The sequence below is a fragment of the Lithobates pipiens genome, unplaced genomic scaffold, assembly GCF_037356315.1.
Source record: "Lithobates pipiens isolate NorthernLeopardFrog02 unplaced genomic scaffold, aLitPip1_a1.2 Scaffold_3, whole genome shotgun sequence".
Classification (NCBI taxonomy): Eukaryota; Metazoa; Chordata; class Amphibia; order Anura; family Ranidae; genus Lithobates; species Lithobates pipiens.
The window spans coordinates 82260442-82279796 of NW_027507790.1; the positions used below are offsets into that span (position 1 = coordinate 82260442).

A 19355-nucleotide genomic window follows, 5' to 3' on the forward strand; every position below is an offset into this window, starting at 1 on the left:
CCAGCTGCTATTCTCTCCTGTGTTGGAGCGCTTGTCGGAAGTTATCATGCTTATAACAGAGGAATGGAGTAGCAGAAAGACACAGGACTTGGGGCTTTCAAGAGTGATAAGTAAACACTACAGAAATGTACCCATGTCATATTTCATGAATGGGAGTTTACGTCTACTTTAAACAGCACATCTTGAAACCCCAGTCTGCATTGAGGCATTTTTAAACTGCTTGGGAGAGACCTTGCTGATGCAATAAAACTACTTTGTGTCTTGTTAATGTGCTCAGTCTTGCTATAGTATATGACCTGTGATATGAATCTGTCTTCCACAACCTCACCTTAGCAGAGTTTGGCTGTTCCTCACCCAGTTTTAAAGTGGTTGTTAACCCACTTCTACTAAATTCTGTAATCCCCTCTGTACCATAACAAGTGTCCCTGTGTCTGTGTAATGTAAAAAATCTGCCGATGTGTACCTATATGAGCTTAGCTCCTGGCTCTTGGCTGACTTGTCAGCTATCTTCTCTCTCCAGCTCACAGATCCAGTGGGCGGGGCCGAGCACTCCCGCTGATGTCAGCCGGGGAGGCGGGGGAGAGAGGAGAGAGAGCCGACAGTCAGCTGAGTGCCAGGAGCCACGCTTGTATAGGTACAGGAATATTTTTTTTACATTGCACTGGTATGAGCAGAAAAGTGTGTGTGTGGGGGGGGGGGGGGGGGCACTGGTACAAGCAGACAGGCGAGTAGGGGGGAGGAGGGACAGAAGCGAACAGAGGAGACAGACATAAGAGAGCAGCTCTGCGGATGATGGAGGCATGTACGGGGGGAGGATATAACCAGACAAGATCAGACAGGTTTTTTTTAGCTGATACAGGGGGGCAAATTACACAGCACAAGCACTGTGCTGTATAACATGCTTTAAGGGAACGGGATCTGTTTGTTAACCCCCCCCCCCCCAAAAAAAAAAAAACAAGCTTTAAACCTCCTACCCAGCTGTTTGTTTTGTTTAATGACTGTTTTTAACCTACATATGAATTTAATCATTAGCACCTGCTTGGTATAATTGGTAAATCATATACCTGACTCTAATTCTACAAAGTCCCCTGACTTTGTGCAAGTGTACAAAGTGTGTAAGAACTGATGTTGGTTTGACACCAAAGGGTAGTCGCACAAAATATTGATTTGATTAGACTGGGCTCTCACAGCAGGAGATTGTGACCAGCTCTCTATAGAGCCAGTTCACAAATCTCCACAGTAACTCCGCTGTAATTTGCACAGGAGCCCTGTCCGTCTTTTGGTTCATTTCAGGTCTGAATACAGCCAAAAATGCAGGCTGAAATCGGACCTGAAACGGTGAATGAGGACGCACTGACTCCTTGCTGTGATCCGATGCGTGCTCATGTGTGAACTCGGCCTTCAATTTTTCTTCTGTTAGCGCATGTTGCATTTTGCAAATTGCTAGAAATAAACAAAATATACACCTACACACCCACAAAATTATTATAGGCCAATTTGGAACTTTGCATTGTACAGATTCTTCTCTTGACTATTGTTTTACACCCTTATGTTCTAATTTTCTTAGATATTTTCAGTGTCAACCAAAATATGGCTTATTTGCACCTGTACATAAAGTTACACGAATTGGATTTCCATCCACTACTCCAGCTAAATCCAAAACCACCATAAGAAAAGTACCCACAACACCTGCCACACCTGCCTCCCTGAAGCGCAGTCCAAGCGCATCTTCTATTAGCTCAATGAGCTCAATCTCATCTTCTGTGAGCAACAAGCCAAGTCGAACTGGTTTGGTAAGTGTTTTTTTCCCTGTCCACACAATTCAAAATTGTATAAAATGTTTTGGCTGAATTTGGGTTAAAAATAATTAGAGATTCCATACTGTGCAAGAATTGTCCACTGTTTCTGTCCTCAGGATCCAATTGAAACCAGGGGTGGATCCAGAGTCTAATCTCGGGAGGTGCACTGACAACATTTTTGCGGGCAATTTGTCGGGGCAATGGTTGGTGTTAGCACTTCAATCATCACGGCACCATGGTTAATATGGTGTCGGAATGATTGAAGTGCATTATTTCTATTACATTGTGATATAAAATGAAATTGTTCAACTCACCATAATGCAGAATCAGTGAGAGCCCTGAGCGTATCACTTGCCACCAGATGGGGATTGTCACTTCCCACTTCGCCTGTCACCAGATGCAGATTGTCACTTGCCAGTTGTTCCAGAGTTAGGACGGACAGCGAGCGACGATGTCATCTCTCTGCTGCCTGCGCAGTAATGGTCTTGTTTTAGTTGCAGAAATGTGGTGATGCTGGGGGGTAGTGATAGACAGTGGCGTCTCCAGCTTTCATATTTAAGGGGGCACATGGGGGGACAGGGACAAAAGTAGGAGGGCCAATTATAAAATGCAATATATATATATTTATTCATTACACACACAGTGTCTTGAAAAATTATTGGTGGCTACAGCCAGATGGAGGGGAGGACCTGTACCTCTATGGAATCCCGAATCCCCACCCCCCCACCTGGAAGTAAGTTCTTACCTTGGGAGATATATAATAGATTTACTGGACCGTTCTCTCTGGCTCCCTTCCCCCGACAGCCTTGTGGTCCCTCTTCTCCTGTCACGGCCCTCCTCTCCCCTCCTCCTGCTCGGCATGTTGGGGACTGCAGTGCACTCTCAGGGAGTCGTCCTGGGCCTGCTGGTAGCCGGAACTGCATGTCCCATAATCCTCCTGCTGTTAGTTTCCCAGCCATTGGCCCTAAATGTAGCCAATAGGAGCAGGCATTGCTGGTTGAATCGGAGCTGCTCAGCTCAAGGAGAAGGAGTGGTGGAAATCCCCCGCACCTGCGGCTCTGTTTTGGTGCCACCCCCCGTCCCGCCCCCGTTTGGAGCTTGTGGATTGCCTTAGTGGATGAATATGCGTAATATCAATGTTTACATGTGACACAACAGGGATTGATTGCTTTTGGAGGGAACAGAAGTCAGAATTAAGGGGGGTTATAGTGGATGGTTTATTCATGTGCACATCAATGTTAAAGTCTTTTGATTGATTGTTATTGTCAGGCAGATGGCAGAACTATCTAATATCTATGGGGCAGTTTTCATACAGCTGTGCATATTTGAACTTTAGGAAAGAGAGATATCAGACAGGGTGGTAAATTCCTATTTTCCTGCGATAAGCAGCCAAGAGTCCTGTCATCGGGTAGTGTAGCTGTGTCTCATGACAGTCCCATAGTTTAAAGCAAATTTCAAGCCACATATGCAGCTGAAATACATGTACATGAGCTGTTTGAACACTTGTCAAAATGCTTTGTCAGATCAGTCAGCCATGTTATCTAGTCATCCTTGCCAGGCAGTTTATTATTCTTATTCAAAATGTAAATAGCACCAACATTTTACATAATAAAGGAAATCTGTACAGTTGCGATACAGGTAAAGTCAAGAGGATTAGGAGGGCCTAGTTGTGAGAGCTTTACCATCTGAAAACAAGGGCTAATAATGCAAAAGGTAGTGTAACTGTAGGGATGAGTTGTTTTGAGAGAGGAAAATTATGAGCATGGTTTTAGAAAGATTACATTATAGGAAAAGATTTGACATCCATACTGATATATCAAATGGTTAATTGGTGATGCCCAGGGTAAATGAAGAGGTGAGCTGTGGAGCAGTAATGGTTTGGGACCAGGTTGGTGACTGACTGTACTTTCATCCCTCTGCATTTATGCGGTACAGCTTGGTCCCCAATGTGCCACAGAATGTGACTTCATAATGAAGGAAAAGTAGTTTATGGATGCGGTCCTCAGTCTGCTTTCTGATAGCACTGTGGAGAGTTGTATGTTTAGTATGTGTCTTTCTACATTTCAGCTTTAAACAGAAAGTAGAGAGTGCTTGCGACTGTTTTTTGATACGCATTTTCCTGCTGAATAGAAACTGTGGGGTGGCCCTTTTGACACCAAATTTGAAGGAGCTGGGGGAAATATTGTTAGCAGAACAATGACTATCCAATCAAATTTGTTCACTGTTTGGGTGTTCAGGTGCTGCGGCTGTCTGGATGCAATAGCCAGCAAGGGAGTTTTCTCCATTCACTCTGAGCTTGTTTCATCAGTCCTTCATTAGAAACTTGCATATACTGTATGTGTATTTTATTATTTATTTATATATATTCCTAATGAACAGTTAACAGAAACATCCTCTCGATATGCGAGGAAGATTTCTGGCACTACTGCTCTCCAGGAAGCTCTGAAAGAGAAGCAACAGCATATTGAGCAGCTCCTGGCTGAAAGGGACATGGAGCGAGCTGAGGTGGCCAAAGCAACAAGTCACGTAGGTGAGGTGGAACAGCAGCTATCGGTGATAAGAGATGGTCACGATCAGGTAAGAAACATTAGTAGTTAGTATTTTTTTTTTTTTTTTTTTTTTTACATTGGCTTTCTCTCACATGTAGTAAACTCTATAATTTCTCAATTGTATAAGTATTTGGTGTGTGTGTGTGTGTGTGTGTGTGTGTGTATATATATATATGTATATATATATATATAATATTTTTAATGTAATTCATTTGTAGTATGTCATGGAAATGGAGGCCAAGATGGACCAGCTACGCGCTATGGTTGAAGCAGCAGACAGAGAAAAGGTTGAACTGCTAAACCAACTAGAAGAAGAGAAAAGGTGAGTGCTTTAAAGTAGAACTAAAGGTAAAACTTTTTTTATTTTTGTTTTGGATAGAGTAAAGAGCCTTCCTTTATCCAAAATGGAGGAAAAAAAAAGAAAGGTGGTTTGCCTATAGTTCTTTTTAAAGTGTAACCCCACTATCCATATCGTGCAGTACAGGACAGAGGCTGGATATTCATAGACCCCTGATTATAGGTTGCTACCTTCAGGTAGTTGCATACTTGCAAAGCTTTGCTGGACACGCCCTGAGTATACCCCTATTTTGGTAAGGGTAAATAAATAATCCCCTCTGGGTGATCAATGCATTGCACAGATTTTGACAAGCTTTGTTAGATTCCTTCCCTTTTTTGGGTAGCTAGTGTACTGAATGTCTCCAAGTTGCTATATTGCATTGGAATCGTTTACATTTTAAGATAATTTCAGTGGCTGCATGTGGAAATAAAAGTAAGAACCTAGACGTTTCAAGAACTATTAACACCTTTTAAACTGGAAAAGGACAATGTTTGTGCTTTGCACATTAACTAGTTGGGTTTCATTTTTACAGGAGAGTTGAAGATCTTCAATTCCGTGTTGAAGAAGAGTCCATTACCAAGGGTGATTTGGAGGTAAAAAATATAATCTTATATAGGGATATCCACATGCTATGTGTTGACCAAACAATAGTACATGTGAGGCAAAGCATTTACAAGTGTATTTATTGGCGTGTTCTAAAGAGATTATTTTACAAGCTAGTCTCCCAAGTTGGGAAAGTGCCATTCTTTTAAATAAAAACTCAATAGTTCCATCATCTCTTCTGGTTGGTAATGCATCTTGCTTGCTATTGCTTTTGTACTATCTACATTATTATATGCTTATAAAACTGGTGGAGGATTGAAATAATTGTTTGACTCCTCTGTTAAAGCAGGTCATTTGACTCACCCCCAGTTTTCTAAACATATTTACAGCAGCAAATCCAACAATACAACTATTTTCTTTCCTTTTGTGCTTTCCTCGAGAAATGGCAATTGTTATAGTAAAATTATTTGAATGAACAAATGAATGCCTTAGAACTTTGTTAATTAGCCAGTTTTTGTCATAAAATTGTATATGACAATGTTGATTGCTTGTATAAAAATGGACATTTCAGTTTTTCAGTTCACATTTCTTTTTTTTATTTTAGTTACTTTTTTTTTTATCATCGTTCCATTCCTTCCCCCAGTTTAGTTTTTTTTTCATAGGCAAGTCAATTGGCATGGCAGAATATTCTGTTGACAATCGAACTTTAACATAGCCCAAATCTTTTAATAAATATATTCACAAATTATTGCTAAACATTGCCTTTAAAACACAAGCTTTTTCACTGGTGCATGCTTCTTCTTCTTCTTTTTTTTTTTTTTTTTTTAACAAAAAGTAACATAAATACTCCTATTTCAAACACTAATTTAATCCTTTGTAAAGACCTTCATAAGTGTAGATCTAACATCTTGGTGCCCAATACAAAATATTGCTGCCTGCAATAGCCTGAACTTTGCCCAAGATCAACTTTGCCCCTTAACTTTTCATTGAGATTGAGATGTGGTTGCTGCTCTTTCTCTAAATTATCCAGGTAGTCTGGGTCTTTTAAATCAGTCTGTAAAGGTAGCCATACATGGCACAATGTTGCTGCATAGTTGAACACCATCGCTGCATATGGGGCACAGTCCCAATGTTCAGCCTTTTGCCTGATGTTCATTTATTTAAATTAATAAAAAAAAAAGGTGAATATACACAACTTGGCGCTTCCTGTTGCCCCGTTGTGGTCAGTAAAGCGGAATTGGCCAGCATACATACAATAAAGAATTGCATGTTGAATAAATTGTAGTGTTGTCCAAGATTCTTTAGATGTGAAAACAAGCTACATGCAAAACAGATTACCACAAATTGTAAAAAAATAACTTTGACAGGACAGTCCTTTGTAGTAGAGCCACCAGGATATATATATATATATATATATATATATATATATATATATATATATATATAAAATATTATTGAAATGTTAATTAAGAAAAGCATATTACAGGCCAGTTAAACTTTTTTTTTTTGTTTTTGTGAATGTATTAGGTCCTAATAGATATCCACAAAAAATTAAGCAAACTATGTATTTTTTTGTTTTTAATTTTAAATTTAAAAAAAAAGTCAGTTAAATGAGAATTAACAAATAATTGCTTGCAAAGTCATAATGTTCTAAATTTATGCTAATGCCTTAATTTTTCTAAAAAAAGATACATGATTCTACTTGCTGCATGCACCTGTCCTGTGTTTCTACTTATTGCCTTTCTTTTTTGTCTTTCACCATCAATTTCTTCCCACTTTTCTTGTTGATCACCCTCATCAAAGAATCATCTATCCATCCTCTTCTCTTCTGTTATTTACCCACTGCATATTTGCTCATCGTTGGTCCAATCGTGCCGGAGCACGGCCTGCATGTGGCTCCTACCTCTCGTGCTGGCATGTGATGGTGGCACTGTTGTGTTCTCTTCCTCTCCCTTTTTACTAACAGACGCAGACCAAACTGGAGCATGCCCGCATTAAGGAGCTTGAACAGAGCCTGCTCTTTGAAAAGACCAAAGCTGACAAACTCCAGAGAGAGTTAGAAGACACTAGGGTAATGGTTTTCAATATTTCTTGGAAACTCTCCCAACACAGCACACTTTATTTTCACAAGCTTTCTCTAGCCACAGTAGATACTGTCATATTAATATACCAAATGTAGTCTTTGGTCTTAAAGAATTTTCCAGACACAATTCAAACTTTTCTGATGTGGTAGACCATGTCGATTTCTTGACTAAAACAATACTCTCTCACAAAAAGTAAATGTTATCTTTGTAATTTCTCACCCCTCTCGCACTGTGCTATTTCATTATATGCTATTAACCAGCTTCTTTAACTAAAGTTAAAGGGACCCTGATAAATTGAACATCTAAATCATCATCTAAAAATTATAGTTATCAAATTATCTTGGGCAATATCCGCGTTTTGGGTTTATCGTTGGTAATCTAGTTTTTCACTGTTCTTACAGTGTCGGTTTTCTTTAGATAATGTAGTGACAATGAAAAGTTTTCTCCTTATCCATTGAGGGACAAAGGAAGTCTTAAAGCTTTCAGTTATACTACTGCCTGCAGAATGACTGGATGCTGGCAAACAAGAAAACTGTAAGCCAGCCCAGAATAACCCCTCCCACTTTGTTTTGGCTTTTTTTTTTGCTAGCGCTTTTTTTCCCATGACCTTTTTGGTGTTTTTTATTTTTATATTTCATTGATTTCAGGTTACTGGCATGTATGTGTACTCAGCTTGTTGCTTGGACTGCCACTTCTGGACCCCCACTATAATGGACATTGTGGGAATAGTCTGAAAATGACTTTTGGGTTCTGCGTGGTGCACTTTCTAGTCACTGTTTTGGTTAAAGTTAGTTGTGGAGCTTTTTCCTAGCCTGCTGGCATTACCTCGGTGGTCTCTGAAGACCCACTTTTTGTGTAGGTTGGTTGGGGTGGTGTTTGGCATTGGAGTGCCAGAATTTTCAGAACTTTTCTCTTGGAGTTTAACCCATACTCAAAGTCCTATTTAGTTCTTTCAGGTGTGGCTGGAATTGTTCCCCTTTTGGCTGAGGTTTTTACTGCAAGACATTATGACTTAAATTACCCAGGTATTTGCTGACAACAGCAAGTGTACTCTTGCTCTCTCACACTGATTTGCCTGGGACTTCTGGGGCCCCAGGTGCTGAAACTGGTTTAAACCAGTCCTTGACTGGTGAACTTGCCCCTGAGGAGTTGCAGTCTACTGCTAGAAGCCTCTTGCTTCTACTAGTCCTTTTTTTTCAGCCTTGGGTTGCTTAAAACTCTTTAACGCTTCAAAAACCCTCCCTTTGAATCCACCTTTGCTCTTTACAGCATAATTAAGAATGCTAAATGGTAAGAATGTTCAAATGGTATGTTCCTCAACAAAATAAGCCCAAGACACAGACTGTGAAGTCTTCTCGCCTTCTGAATGTTAAGAGACTTCTTTTTTTATTTCTCCTCTACCTCAACTTCCTCATCGAGACCCTCCAAACTTGGCTCCCCATCCACTTACAAGGTCGGGCAACCAGTCTGCCAAATCCTCAGACAAGCCTTCCACTGTGTTAAGATGCACTTCCACTTTCCAAATCTTTAACCTTTGCAGATGCTTGGAAGCTTTCTACAGGAGTTAGTATCTCAGGGCTAGAAATGGGAGTTTCACTTCCGCCTTCCTTGGTTTCACAGTCTAGTCACCATTCCCAAGCCAAAAGGAGGCATTCACTGCATTTTTGGTTTGGGAATATCCTCATAAAGGTCCAGGCGTTCTGCATTCTCTACCAATTTTTTTATTGCCTGCCTTCACTAGTGGGTCTTTCTGAGATTTGTGGACATCAAAGATGCTTACCTATATCCCCCCCATCTTTCCACTGTGTCAGCGATTCCTCTGCTTTACTTTTTTGCTAGCTTCTTGTCTGCTTCTTGAGTTTTTACCATGGTGCTGGCCCCAGTATTAGCCCTGCTGCACTCTCGTGTCATCCTCATTGTGGAATACAGTGACAACCTCCTATTAAGGAGACTTTTACTGGGTGTAGTCCTGGACACAGCTTAGGTTGGCATGTTCCGTCCACAGGAGAAACTTCAGATGCTCCAGTCTAAGATTCAAACTCTCCAATCCAGGAGCCTGGGTCTAATGGTAGCCTTCTGTAAGGCAGTTCCATTTGCCCAATTTTGCTCTAGACGTCTGTTGTCCTGGCACAAGTCGACCCTATCTCTAGACAGACCAATCAGTTTACTGAGGACCAGGTTTGGAGGAATCTTCTTCTTTCTGCAGCTAGGACCAGCATTTGTCTCTCCGTACTATCAGGTGTCGGCTGTCTGCCATTTGTATCCTGTTTCATAGAGAGATTCCTGTGTCTGCATGAGTTTCCTCCCGGTACTCCGATTCCTTTCTACACTTAAGACATACTAGTAGGTTTATTGACTCATGCCTAATTTGGCCCTTGTATGTGTATGGATGAATGTGAATTCAGGACCTTAGGTTATAAATTCCATGAGGGTAGGGACTGGTGCGCATGTATAATGTGTAAAGTGCTGCATAAAGTAACGGCGCTATATGTCAGGACTGGACAAACCCCAGGCGTCAGGTCACCATGGCAACAAGAAATTTGCGCCCCCCCCCCCCCCCTTTCCCTCTATGTATCCTGCCTTTAACTTGCCCACCTACTGGCCTGGGACCTGGAATAGAGGGGAAGGAGAACAGATACGCGTCCGCTCTTCTCCCCTTTTAGTTGGTAACCCAGAAATTATGTGTGAAATCACTTCCATTTCCCCATTGACCGTTTCCCTGCCAGTCAAGGTTGGGAAAGAATGTAATGTGTTGCAATGCGATGTGCATTGGGTTACATTCAATGGAACACAAGGGAGAAATGTAGGGTCTTTTAAACCTTGCATGTCCAATTAAAGAGAACCTGTCACCCAAACAAATCATCACATAAGGGCCTATCTTGTTCTCCTATGGGGGGGGAGTTAAAATTCTCTCCCCCCCAAAAAAAAAAATTGAGGCCCTCCCACCACTACATGTATAAGGAAAAACACACGCCTGAAAACGTTGATTGCCATACACATGTTGCAAATCGCCGTGCATGCCGGAACGAGAGCAATCATTCTAGCACCAGACTTCCTTCGTGAGGCTAAACCAGGGGTAGGCAACCTGAGCCCTCCAGCTATTGCAGAACTACAAGTCCCATCATGCCTCTGGCAGTAATTGTAACTGCCAGCCTTGCAATTCTTCATGGGAAATGTAGCTCCACAACAGCCGGAGGTTTGACATTTTGGGTATCTATTTACTCGGTGCAACCTCGGCTTTTACCAACTTTTACCCAAAAAATCTGTAGTTGCGTTTTTATGCACCATAAAATTAACTTTACATTTTTTATTTTTTTTTTACTTTTGAGGTAATATCGTGTGATAAACAATTGGAACTACCACAATTTTATTCTCTAGGGTGTCTGCTTTTGGAAAATATATAATGATTTGGGGTTTTATGTAATCTTCAAGCCTAAAATGATTTTTTAAATGTGCAAAAATGGCCCTGGCTGTGAAAGGGTTAAAAGATAAGTCACCTTCGGGAACCACCCATAAGATTTTTTTTTTTTAACCACTTCCCGACTGGCTCACGATGATGTACGTCGGCATAATGGCACGGGCAGGCAACCTGGCATACAGGTACATCCGTTTGTAATTGCCACCTTGCCATCGGTTGGGACCCCCGTGAGTCCGGTCGCGGGCCCCACAAACTCGATCGCCGTGGGGATAACCGCGATAGTCTCATGGGGAGATGCCGATGTAATCTCCCCGTTCTGCCTAGCAACAAGTGACACTGATCTCTGCTCCCTGTGATTGGAGCAGAGATCAGTGTTCACTAACACACAGCCCAGTCCCCCACATTTAGTAACACGCCCCTAGGACACACTTAACCCCTACACTGCCACCCCCTGGTTAACCCCTTCACTGCCAGTGTCATTTACACAGGAATCCGTGTATTTGTATAGCACTGATTGCTGTATAAATGACAATGGTCCCAAAAATATGTCAAATGTCCCATGTGTTCGCCATAATGTCGCAGTCACAATAAAAATCGCTGATCGCCACCATTACTATTAAAAAAAAATATTTATAAAAATACCATAAAACTATCCCCTATTTTGTAAACGCTATAAATTTTGCGCAAACCAATCAATAGTCGTTTATTGCGATTTTTTTTTTTTTTTTTTACCAAAAATATATAGAATACGTATCGGCCTAAACTGAGGAAAAGTTTTTTTTATATATTTCTGGGGGATATTTATTATAGCAAAATGAAAAAAAAATGTTTTTTTTTTTCAAAATTGGCTCTCTATTTTTGTTTATAGTGCAAAAAATAAAAACCGCAGGGGTGATCAAATACCACCAAAAGAAAGCTCTATTTGTAGGGAAAAAAGACGGCAATTTTGTTTGGGAGCAACGTCGCACGACCATGCAATTGTCAGTTAAAGCGGCGCAGTGCCGAATCGCAAAAAGTGGTCTGGTCTTAAGCCAGCAAAATGGTCCAGTCTGAAAGTGTTTAACCACTTGCCGACCGCCGCACGACGATGTACGTCCTATTTTTGAAGAGGGATATCTCGGTAACGGCAGCAGCTGTTGCCACAACCGAGATATCCATCTCTTCAGGCGGCGGTCAGCTGTACGATAACGGTGGTCTCCGCGGCGGATTCGCCACGAGATCACCGCTATCGGCGGCGGGAGAGGTGCCACCCCCCCCTCCCGCTGCCCTCCCGCACCTACCGCCGCTTACCGGAGCCGTCGGTAGCGGCGGAGGCGATCGGGTCCTTCCGTCTGCTGGGCATAGGGACAAGTGAGGCTAAGATGGCCCCCACTCGTCTCTATACCATAGGAGGGCGGAAGCGACGTCAAAACGTCACTTCCGCCCATACCTCTTAAAAGGTATATATTTTTTTTAAATGTCAGATTTTCTTTTTTTTTTTTTTTTTTTTTGCATTTTAGCCCAAATATGAGATCTGAGGACTTTTTGACCCCAGATCTCATATTTAAGAGGACCTGTCATGCTTTTTTCTATTACAAGGGATGTTTACATTCCTTGTAATAGGAATAAAAGTGATCCATTTTTTTTTTTTTTTAAAACAGTGTAAAAATAAAAAAAATCAATTAAAATAAATAAGAAAAAAAAAATTTTTTTTTTTAAAAACACCCCGTTACGACGAGCTTGCGCACAGAAGCGAACGCATAAGTGAGTAGCGCCCGCATATGAAAACGGTGGTCAAACCACATATGTGAGGTATCGCCGCGATCGGTAGAGCGAGAGCAATAATTCTAGCCCTAGACCTCCTCTGTAACGCAAAAAATGCAACCTGTAGAATTTTTTAAATGTCGCTTATGGAGATTTTTGAGGCTAAAAGTTTGACGCCATTCCACGAGCGGGCGCAATTTTGAAGCGTGACATGTTGGGTATCAATTTACTCGGCATACCATTATCTTTCACAGTATAAAAAAAATTGGGCTAATTTTACTTTTGTCTTATTTTTTTATTCAAAAAAGTGGATTTTTTCCCAAAAAAGTGCGCTTCTAAGACCGCTGCGCAAATACGGTGTGAAAAAAAGTATTTCAATGACCGCCATTTTATTCTCTAGGGTGTTAGAAAAAAAACAATATAAAATGTTTGGGGGTTCTACGTAATTTTCTAGCAAAAAAAACTGTTTTAAACATGGAAACACCAAGTCTGAAAAAGAGGCCTGGTCCTTAAGTGGTTAAACAAATCTCCTAACTTCTATAGCTGGCTCCTAGATTCAAAGCAAGTCAAGCCAATCTGTTTATGATCATGCTATCAGTACTGCTTTGCTGCAAACCTAAGATCTGCTCATGCTGGTAATAAGAGGGGTTATCTTGGGCAAGCCTACGGTTTGCGTTGCTTCTTTTTATTTATTTATTTATTTATTTATTTATTTTGGCTTGCCGGTTTTTAATCCTCCTGTAGGTGGCAGTATAACTCGAGGTTAAAGGCTTCTCGTGTCCCTCAGTGGATTTAAAAAAAAAAAGGTTTTTACAGTGGGTACGAAAAACCCTATTTTAGTTGCTAAGGGCTCGTTCACATACATATTGTATATATTAGTGCGCACATAATGCGCGCGCACAGTGACATTCAGTTTTACATTGTATAGTGCAGTATGTCCACATGCAGTTTTCCCTTTTTAATGCTGCATGTGCTTTGCCTGTACGAGCCCCACATTTGTTAATTTGAAACAAGACTAAAAACAGCCCCCATGATTGAAAGTTTTTGTGTAGAGTACACCTTCGTGCATGGTTGCTACATCTTTGAAATAACCACCCTCAAATCTTAACCAATAATATATCTGCAACATACACTACTGTAAAAAGTTTTAGGCAGGTGTGAGAAAACGCTGTAAATTAAGAATGCTTTCAGAAATAGAAGTGTTTAATAGTTTGTTTTTTATCAATTAACAAAATTGAAAGGGCATGAATAGAAAAGAAATCCAAATTAAATCAATATTTGGTATGAACAGTATCAATTCTTCTAGGTACACTTGCACACAGTTTTTGAAAGAACTTGGCGGGTAGGTTGTTCCAAACATCCTAAAGAACCAATCACAGGTCTTCTGTGGCTATAGGCTGCCTCTGATCCTTCTGTCTCTATGTAATTCTGGACAGACTCGATTTTGAGATCATCACTACCAGGACTCCTTGTCTGTCTTTATGCAGGAGATAGTTCTTAATGACATTGGATGTATGTTTGGGGTCATTGTCCTGCTGCAGAATTAATTTGGGGCCAATCACACACCTACCTGGTGGTATGTCATGATGGATAAGTATCTGCCTGTATTTCTCAGCATTGAGGACACCATTGATGCTGACCAAATTTCCAATGCCATTTGCAGGGATGCATCTCCAAACTTGTATGGAACCTCCACAATTCTTCACTGTTGCAGACAAACGCAAACTGCCTCCTGCTACAGCCAAATATTTAAAATTTTTACATTAGTCCAGATAACCTGCTGCCGTTTTTCTGCACCCTGAGTTGTTCCTGTGTTTTTGTGGAAAGTTGAGCCTCTTAGCCTTGTTTCCACGTCGGAGGTATGGCTTTTTGGCTGCAATTCTTCCATGAAGACCACTTCTGCCCAGACTTCACTGGACAGTAGATGGGTCTACCTGGATCCCAGATTCTATACTGATGGCACTGCTGGGCATCATCCGATATTGAGGTGAAATAAGCACGATGTGTCTGTCATCTGTTCGGATTCAACTGCACATCTTGAAACCCCAGTTTGCTTTGAAATCTTTGCCTGGGAGAGACCTTGCCGTGCTCAGTCTTAACATTTTGTATGACCTGTGACATGAAACGGTGAGCTGTAAACCTCACTGTAGTTGCAGAGTTTTGCTGTTCCTCACCCAGTTTTAAGCTGCCTACACAGCTGTTTCTATTTCAGTTGATGGCTGCTGCATTTGTTAGAATTGGTTAATCATACACCTGACTAATCCTACAAATTCCCTCAATTTTTGCTAGTGTAAGAATCGATGCTGGTTTGACTCCAAAGGGTAGTCGCACCAAATATTGATTTGACTTAAATTATTCTTCTGTTTGCTGACTTTTTGGAAATTGATAAAAATGACCAATTAAAATGCATATTTTTGGAATGCATTCTTTCTTTACAGCATTTCTTCACACCTGTCTAAATAATTTGCACAATACTGTCTATTAAATGTTTTTACCTGAATTGTTAAATGAAAATAAATTAATACATTTTGAAGAAGCTGGTAATCTTTTTGACATCCTAATTGTTTTATTGGCTTTTGGGTGCCACTACATATGACTTTTGAGATGCATTTTTACCATGCATTTGCTATGGATTCACATGCACGTCTATGACAGAAAAAAACAGTAGTGCAGACTGATTTCAGACTTACCCTAAAGTGGTTGAAAACCCTCACATATACTCAGTGCTTCAGGTGATACACAGATAAAACAAATCCTCCTAAATAATTTGTTCCTGTTTATCACACTCAATGCTTTAAATAGAGGCAAGTACACAGTATAGAGGCTGTGCTTTGTTCATATTTCATGGTTTGAGGTTCTGAGATTTACAACCACTTTAACTGGTCCCCACACCCTGTGTACACTGGCCTGAAAATCTGACCTTGTTTTTTGACAGTACCTGTTAGGAAAGACAAGTTGATGGCTGTAGGTGGCTGCAATTAAGGTGCTGGCTCCCATATGCACAAAATTTGAACCGTGGCTTGGAAGAAATAGTCTATTTTTGGTTTCCTCCTCTTCCTTTGAGTAGTATTTTGCGTATGGTATTCAAGTATAATGAGGAGGTGTGTGTGTGTGTGTGTGTGTGTGTGTGTGTGTGTGTGTATGTATGTATGTGTGTATGTGTGTGTGTATATATATATATATATATATATATATATATATATATATATATATATATATATATATATATATATATATAAAAAAAAATCTAATCTATCAAAATGTAAGGTTTCTGTGATGTAAAAAAATGAGACAAAGATAAATAATTTCAGAACTTGTTCCACCTTTTAATGTGACCTATAAACTGTACAATTCAATTGAAAAACAAATTGAAATCTTTTAGGGGGCTATGTGTTCAGAATTAGGTTGGGTTCACACCGTTGCGGCAGCGAGAACCGGATGTGATTCGCACCGCACTGCAGTGCAAATCACATCCGATCTCTGTGCGATGCGAGTTCAGCCATACAGATAGTATGGCTGAATTCGCATCACACCCGCCGCAAACTCGCACGGGACCCTTTTTTTGGTCCGCAGCAGAATCTGATCGCATGGGTGTTCACACCATGCGATCCGATTCCTGTCCGAGTTTGCAGATCGCACTGCGATATGCGGACTGATCTGCAGGTGTCATTAACATTTCACTGACACTCCCAGCAGTCCGCATAGGGCAGTGTGAACTGCCGGCGGGAGGCATGCGATGCGGGAAAACGCAGCGGATTCGCGGCGTTCCGGCATCGCTCCGGTGTGAACCTAGCCTTAAGCAATCACATTTAAACTCATGTTAAGTAGGAGTCAGTGCACACCTGCCATCATTTTAAAGTGCCTCTTATTAACCCCAAATAAAGTTCAGCTGTTCTAGTAGGTCTTTCTTGGTCTTTTTTTTTTAGTCACATCCTACAGCAAAGGCCATTGTCCACAGAGAGCTTCCAAAGCATTAGAGGGTTTTTTTCAAAATGTAGCAGAGCTTGGATATTTTCATTGGTAAGAAAAAGCTTCTGTCTTACCACTCTAACCCATAGTCCAGACATACTATATGAAGAATACGGGATTGTTGTCACAGGTACCACAAAGCCAATACTTGCCAGATATTCATGCAGCTCCTTTAATGTTGCTGTGTACCTCTTGGCAGCCTCCCTGACCAGTTTTTGTCTGGTCTTTTCATCAATTTTGGAGGGACATCCAGTTCTTGGTAATGTCAGTGTGGGGCCATATTTTCTCCACTTGTCTTCCCTGTCTTCCATGGTATATTTAATGCCTTGGAAATTGTTTTGTTGTACCCTTCTCATGACATGGGTTTTGCTGTAGGATGCGACTAAGAAAATGTCAGGAAGACCTACTAGAACAGCTGAACTTTATTTGGGGTTAATCAGAGGCACTTTAATTGATGGCAGGTGTATATGGATTCCTATTTAACATGAGTTTGAATGTGATTGCTTAATTCTGAACACAGCTACATCCCCAGTTATAAGCGGGTATGCACACTTTTGCAACCACATTATTTTAGTTATCCCCCCCCCACCCCACCTTAAATATTTCAGTTTGTCTTACAACTGAATTGTTGTAGAATTTTTGTATCCAGTCTCTCTCTCTCTCTCTCTCTCTCTCTCTCTCTCTCTCTCTCTCTCTCTCTCTCTCTCTCTCTCTCTCTCTCTCTCTCTCTCTCTCTCTCTCTCTCTCTCTCTCTCTCTCTCTCTCTCTCTCTCTCTCTCTCTCTCTCTTTCTCTCTTTCTCTCTTTCTCTCTTTCTCTCTCTTTCTCTCTCTTTCTCTTTCTCTCTCTTTCTCTTTCTCTTTCTCTTTCTCTTTCTCTTTCTCTTTCTCTTTCTCTTTCTCTTTCTCTTTCTCTTTCTCTTTCTCTTTCTCTTTCTCTTTCTCTTTCTCTTTCTCTTTCTCTTTCTCTCTCTCTCTCTCTCTCTCTCTCTTTCTCTCTCTCTCCTCACATTTTTGTAAGTTTATTATCTTTTCATGTGACAACTCTGAAGAAATTACACTTTGCTACATTGTAAAGTAGTGAGTGTATAGCTTGTATAACAGTGTAAATTTGTCGCCCCCTCAAAATAACTCAACACACAGCCATTAATGTCTAAACCGCTGGCAACAAAAGTGAGTACACCCCTAAGTGGCCTAATTAGCCATTTTCCCTCCTCGATGTCATGTGACTTGTTAGTGTTACAAGGTCTCAGGTGTGAATGGGGAGCAGGTGTTAAATGGGGTGTTATAGCTCTCACTCTTTTATACTGGTCACTGGAAGTTCATCAGGGTCCCTCATGGCAAAGATCTCTGAGGATGTGAAAAAAAAGAATTGTTGCTCTACATAAAGATGGCCCAGGCTATAAAAAGATTGCCAAGACCCTGAAACTGAGCTGCAGCACGGTGGCCAAGACCATACCATGGTTTAACAGGACAGGTTCCACTCAGTACAGACCTCGCCACGGTTGATCAAAGAAGTTAAGTGCATGTGCTCAGCGTCATATCCAGAGGTTGTCTTTGGGAAATGGACATATGAGTGCTGCCAGCATTGCTGCAGAGGTTGAAGGGGTGAGGGGGTCAGCCTGTTAGTGCTCAGACCATATGCCGCACACTGCATCAAATTGGTCTGCATGGCTGTCGTCCCAGAAGGAAGACTCTTCTAAAGATAATGCTCAAAAAAGCCCTCAAACAGTTTGCTAAAGACAAACAGACTAAGGACATGGATTACTGAAACCATGTCTTGTGGTCTGATGAGACCAGGATGAATTTATTTGGTTCAGATGTCAAACGTGTGATGGCAACCAGGTGAGGAATACAAAGACAAGTGTGTCTTGCCTACAGTCAAGCATGGTGGTTGTGTCATGGTCTGGGGCTGCATGAATGCTGCCAGCACGGGGGAGCTGGCTCCCAGGTGTCTGGGAGGGAACCATGAATGCCAACATTTATTGTGACATACTGAAGCAGAGCATGATCCCCTCCCTATTGAGCATCCGTGGGGCATCCACAAACGGAAGGTGGAGGAATGCAAGGTCTCGAACATCCACCAGCTCCGTGAAGCTCTGGTGAACTCCATGCCCTAGGCCTAGAGGGTTAAGGCAGTACTGGAAAATAATGGCGGCCACACAAAATATTGATGCTTTGGACCCAATTTGGAGATTTTTACTTGGGGGTGTACTCACTTTTGTTGCCAGCAGTTTAAACATTAATGGCTGTGTGAGTTATATTGGTGGGGCAGCAGATTTACACTTTTATACAAGCTGTACACTCACTACTTTACATTGTAGCAAAGTGTCATTTCTTCATGGTTGTCAAATGAAAAGCTATGATAAAATATAAATGTGAGGGGTGTACTTTTTTTTTTTTTGTGAGATACTGTATACACACACACACACACACACACACACACACACACACACACACACTCTCTCTCTCTCTCTCAGGGGAAAAAAGGTTTTCAATCCCCTGCTGATTTTGTACGTTTGCCCACTGACAAAGAAATTATCAGTCTATAATTTTAATGGTAGCTTTATTTTAACAGTGAGACAGAACAATAAAATTACCCAGAAAAACGCATTTAAAAAAAAAAAGTTCTAAATTGATTTGTATTTTAATGAGCGAAAGAAGTGTTTGATCCACCATCAGTCAGCAAGATTTCTGGCTCCCAGGTGTCTTCTATACAGGTAGAGCTGAGATTAGGAGGACTCTTAAAGGGAGTGCTCCTAATCTCAGCTTGTTATCTGTATAAGACGCCTGTCGACAGAAGCAATCGGATTCCAATCTCTCCACCATGGCCACGACCCAAAAGCTGTCCAAGGATGTCAGGGACCAGATTGTAGACCTACACAAGTCTGGATTGGGCTACAAGACCATCGCTA

The 19355-nt window shown here is 41.1% G+C and overlaps 1 protein-coding gene across 11 annotated transcripts in view; it reads left to right on the forward strand.

Annotated features, from left to right (window-relative positions):
- Window positions 1–19355, forward strand: part of CLIP1 (CAP-Gly domain containing linker protein 1) — a 259076-nt gene that overhangs the window by 83173 nt on the left and 156548 nt on the right. For 7 of the 11 annotated variants that reach the window (XM_077461934.1, XM_077461936.1, XM_077461938.1 and 4 more), the window contains exons 5-9: window positions 1568–1793; window positions 4179–4376; window positions 4567–4670; window positions 5218–5278; window positions 7195–7299. In XM_077461934.1, the coding sequence (XP_077318060.1) occupies window positions 1568–1793; window positions 4179–4376; window positions 4567–4670; window positions 5218–5278; window positions 7195–7299 (694 nt within the window). The remainder of the gene's footprint in view (window positions 1–1567; window positions 1794–4178; window positions 4377–4566; window positions 4671–5217; window positions 5279–7194; window positions 7300–19355) is intronic. The other 4 variants (XM_077461939.1, XM_077461943.1, XM_077461941.1 and 1 more) reach the window with 1 other exon arrangement.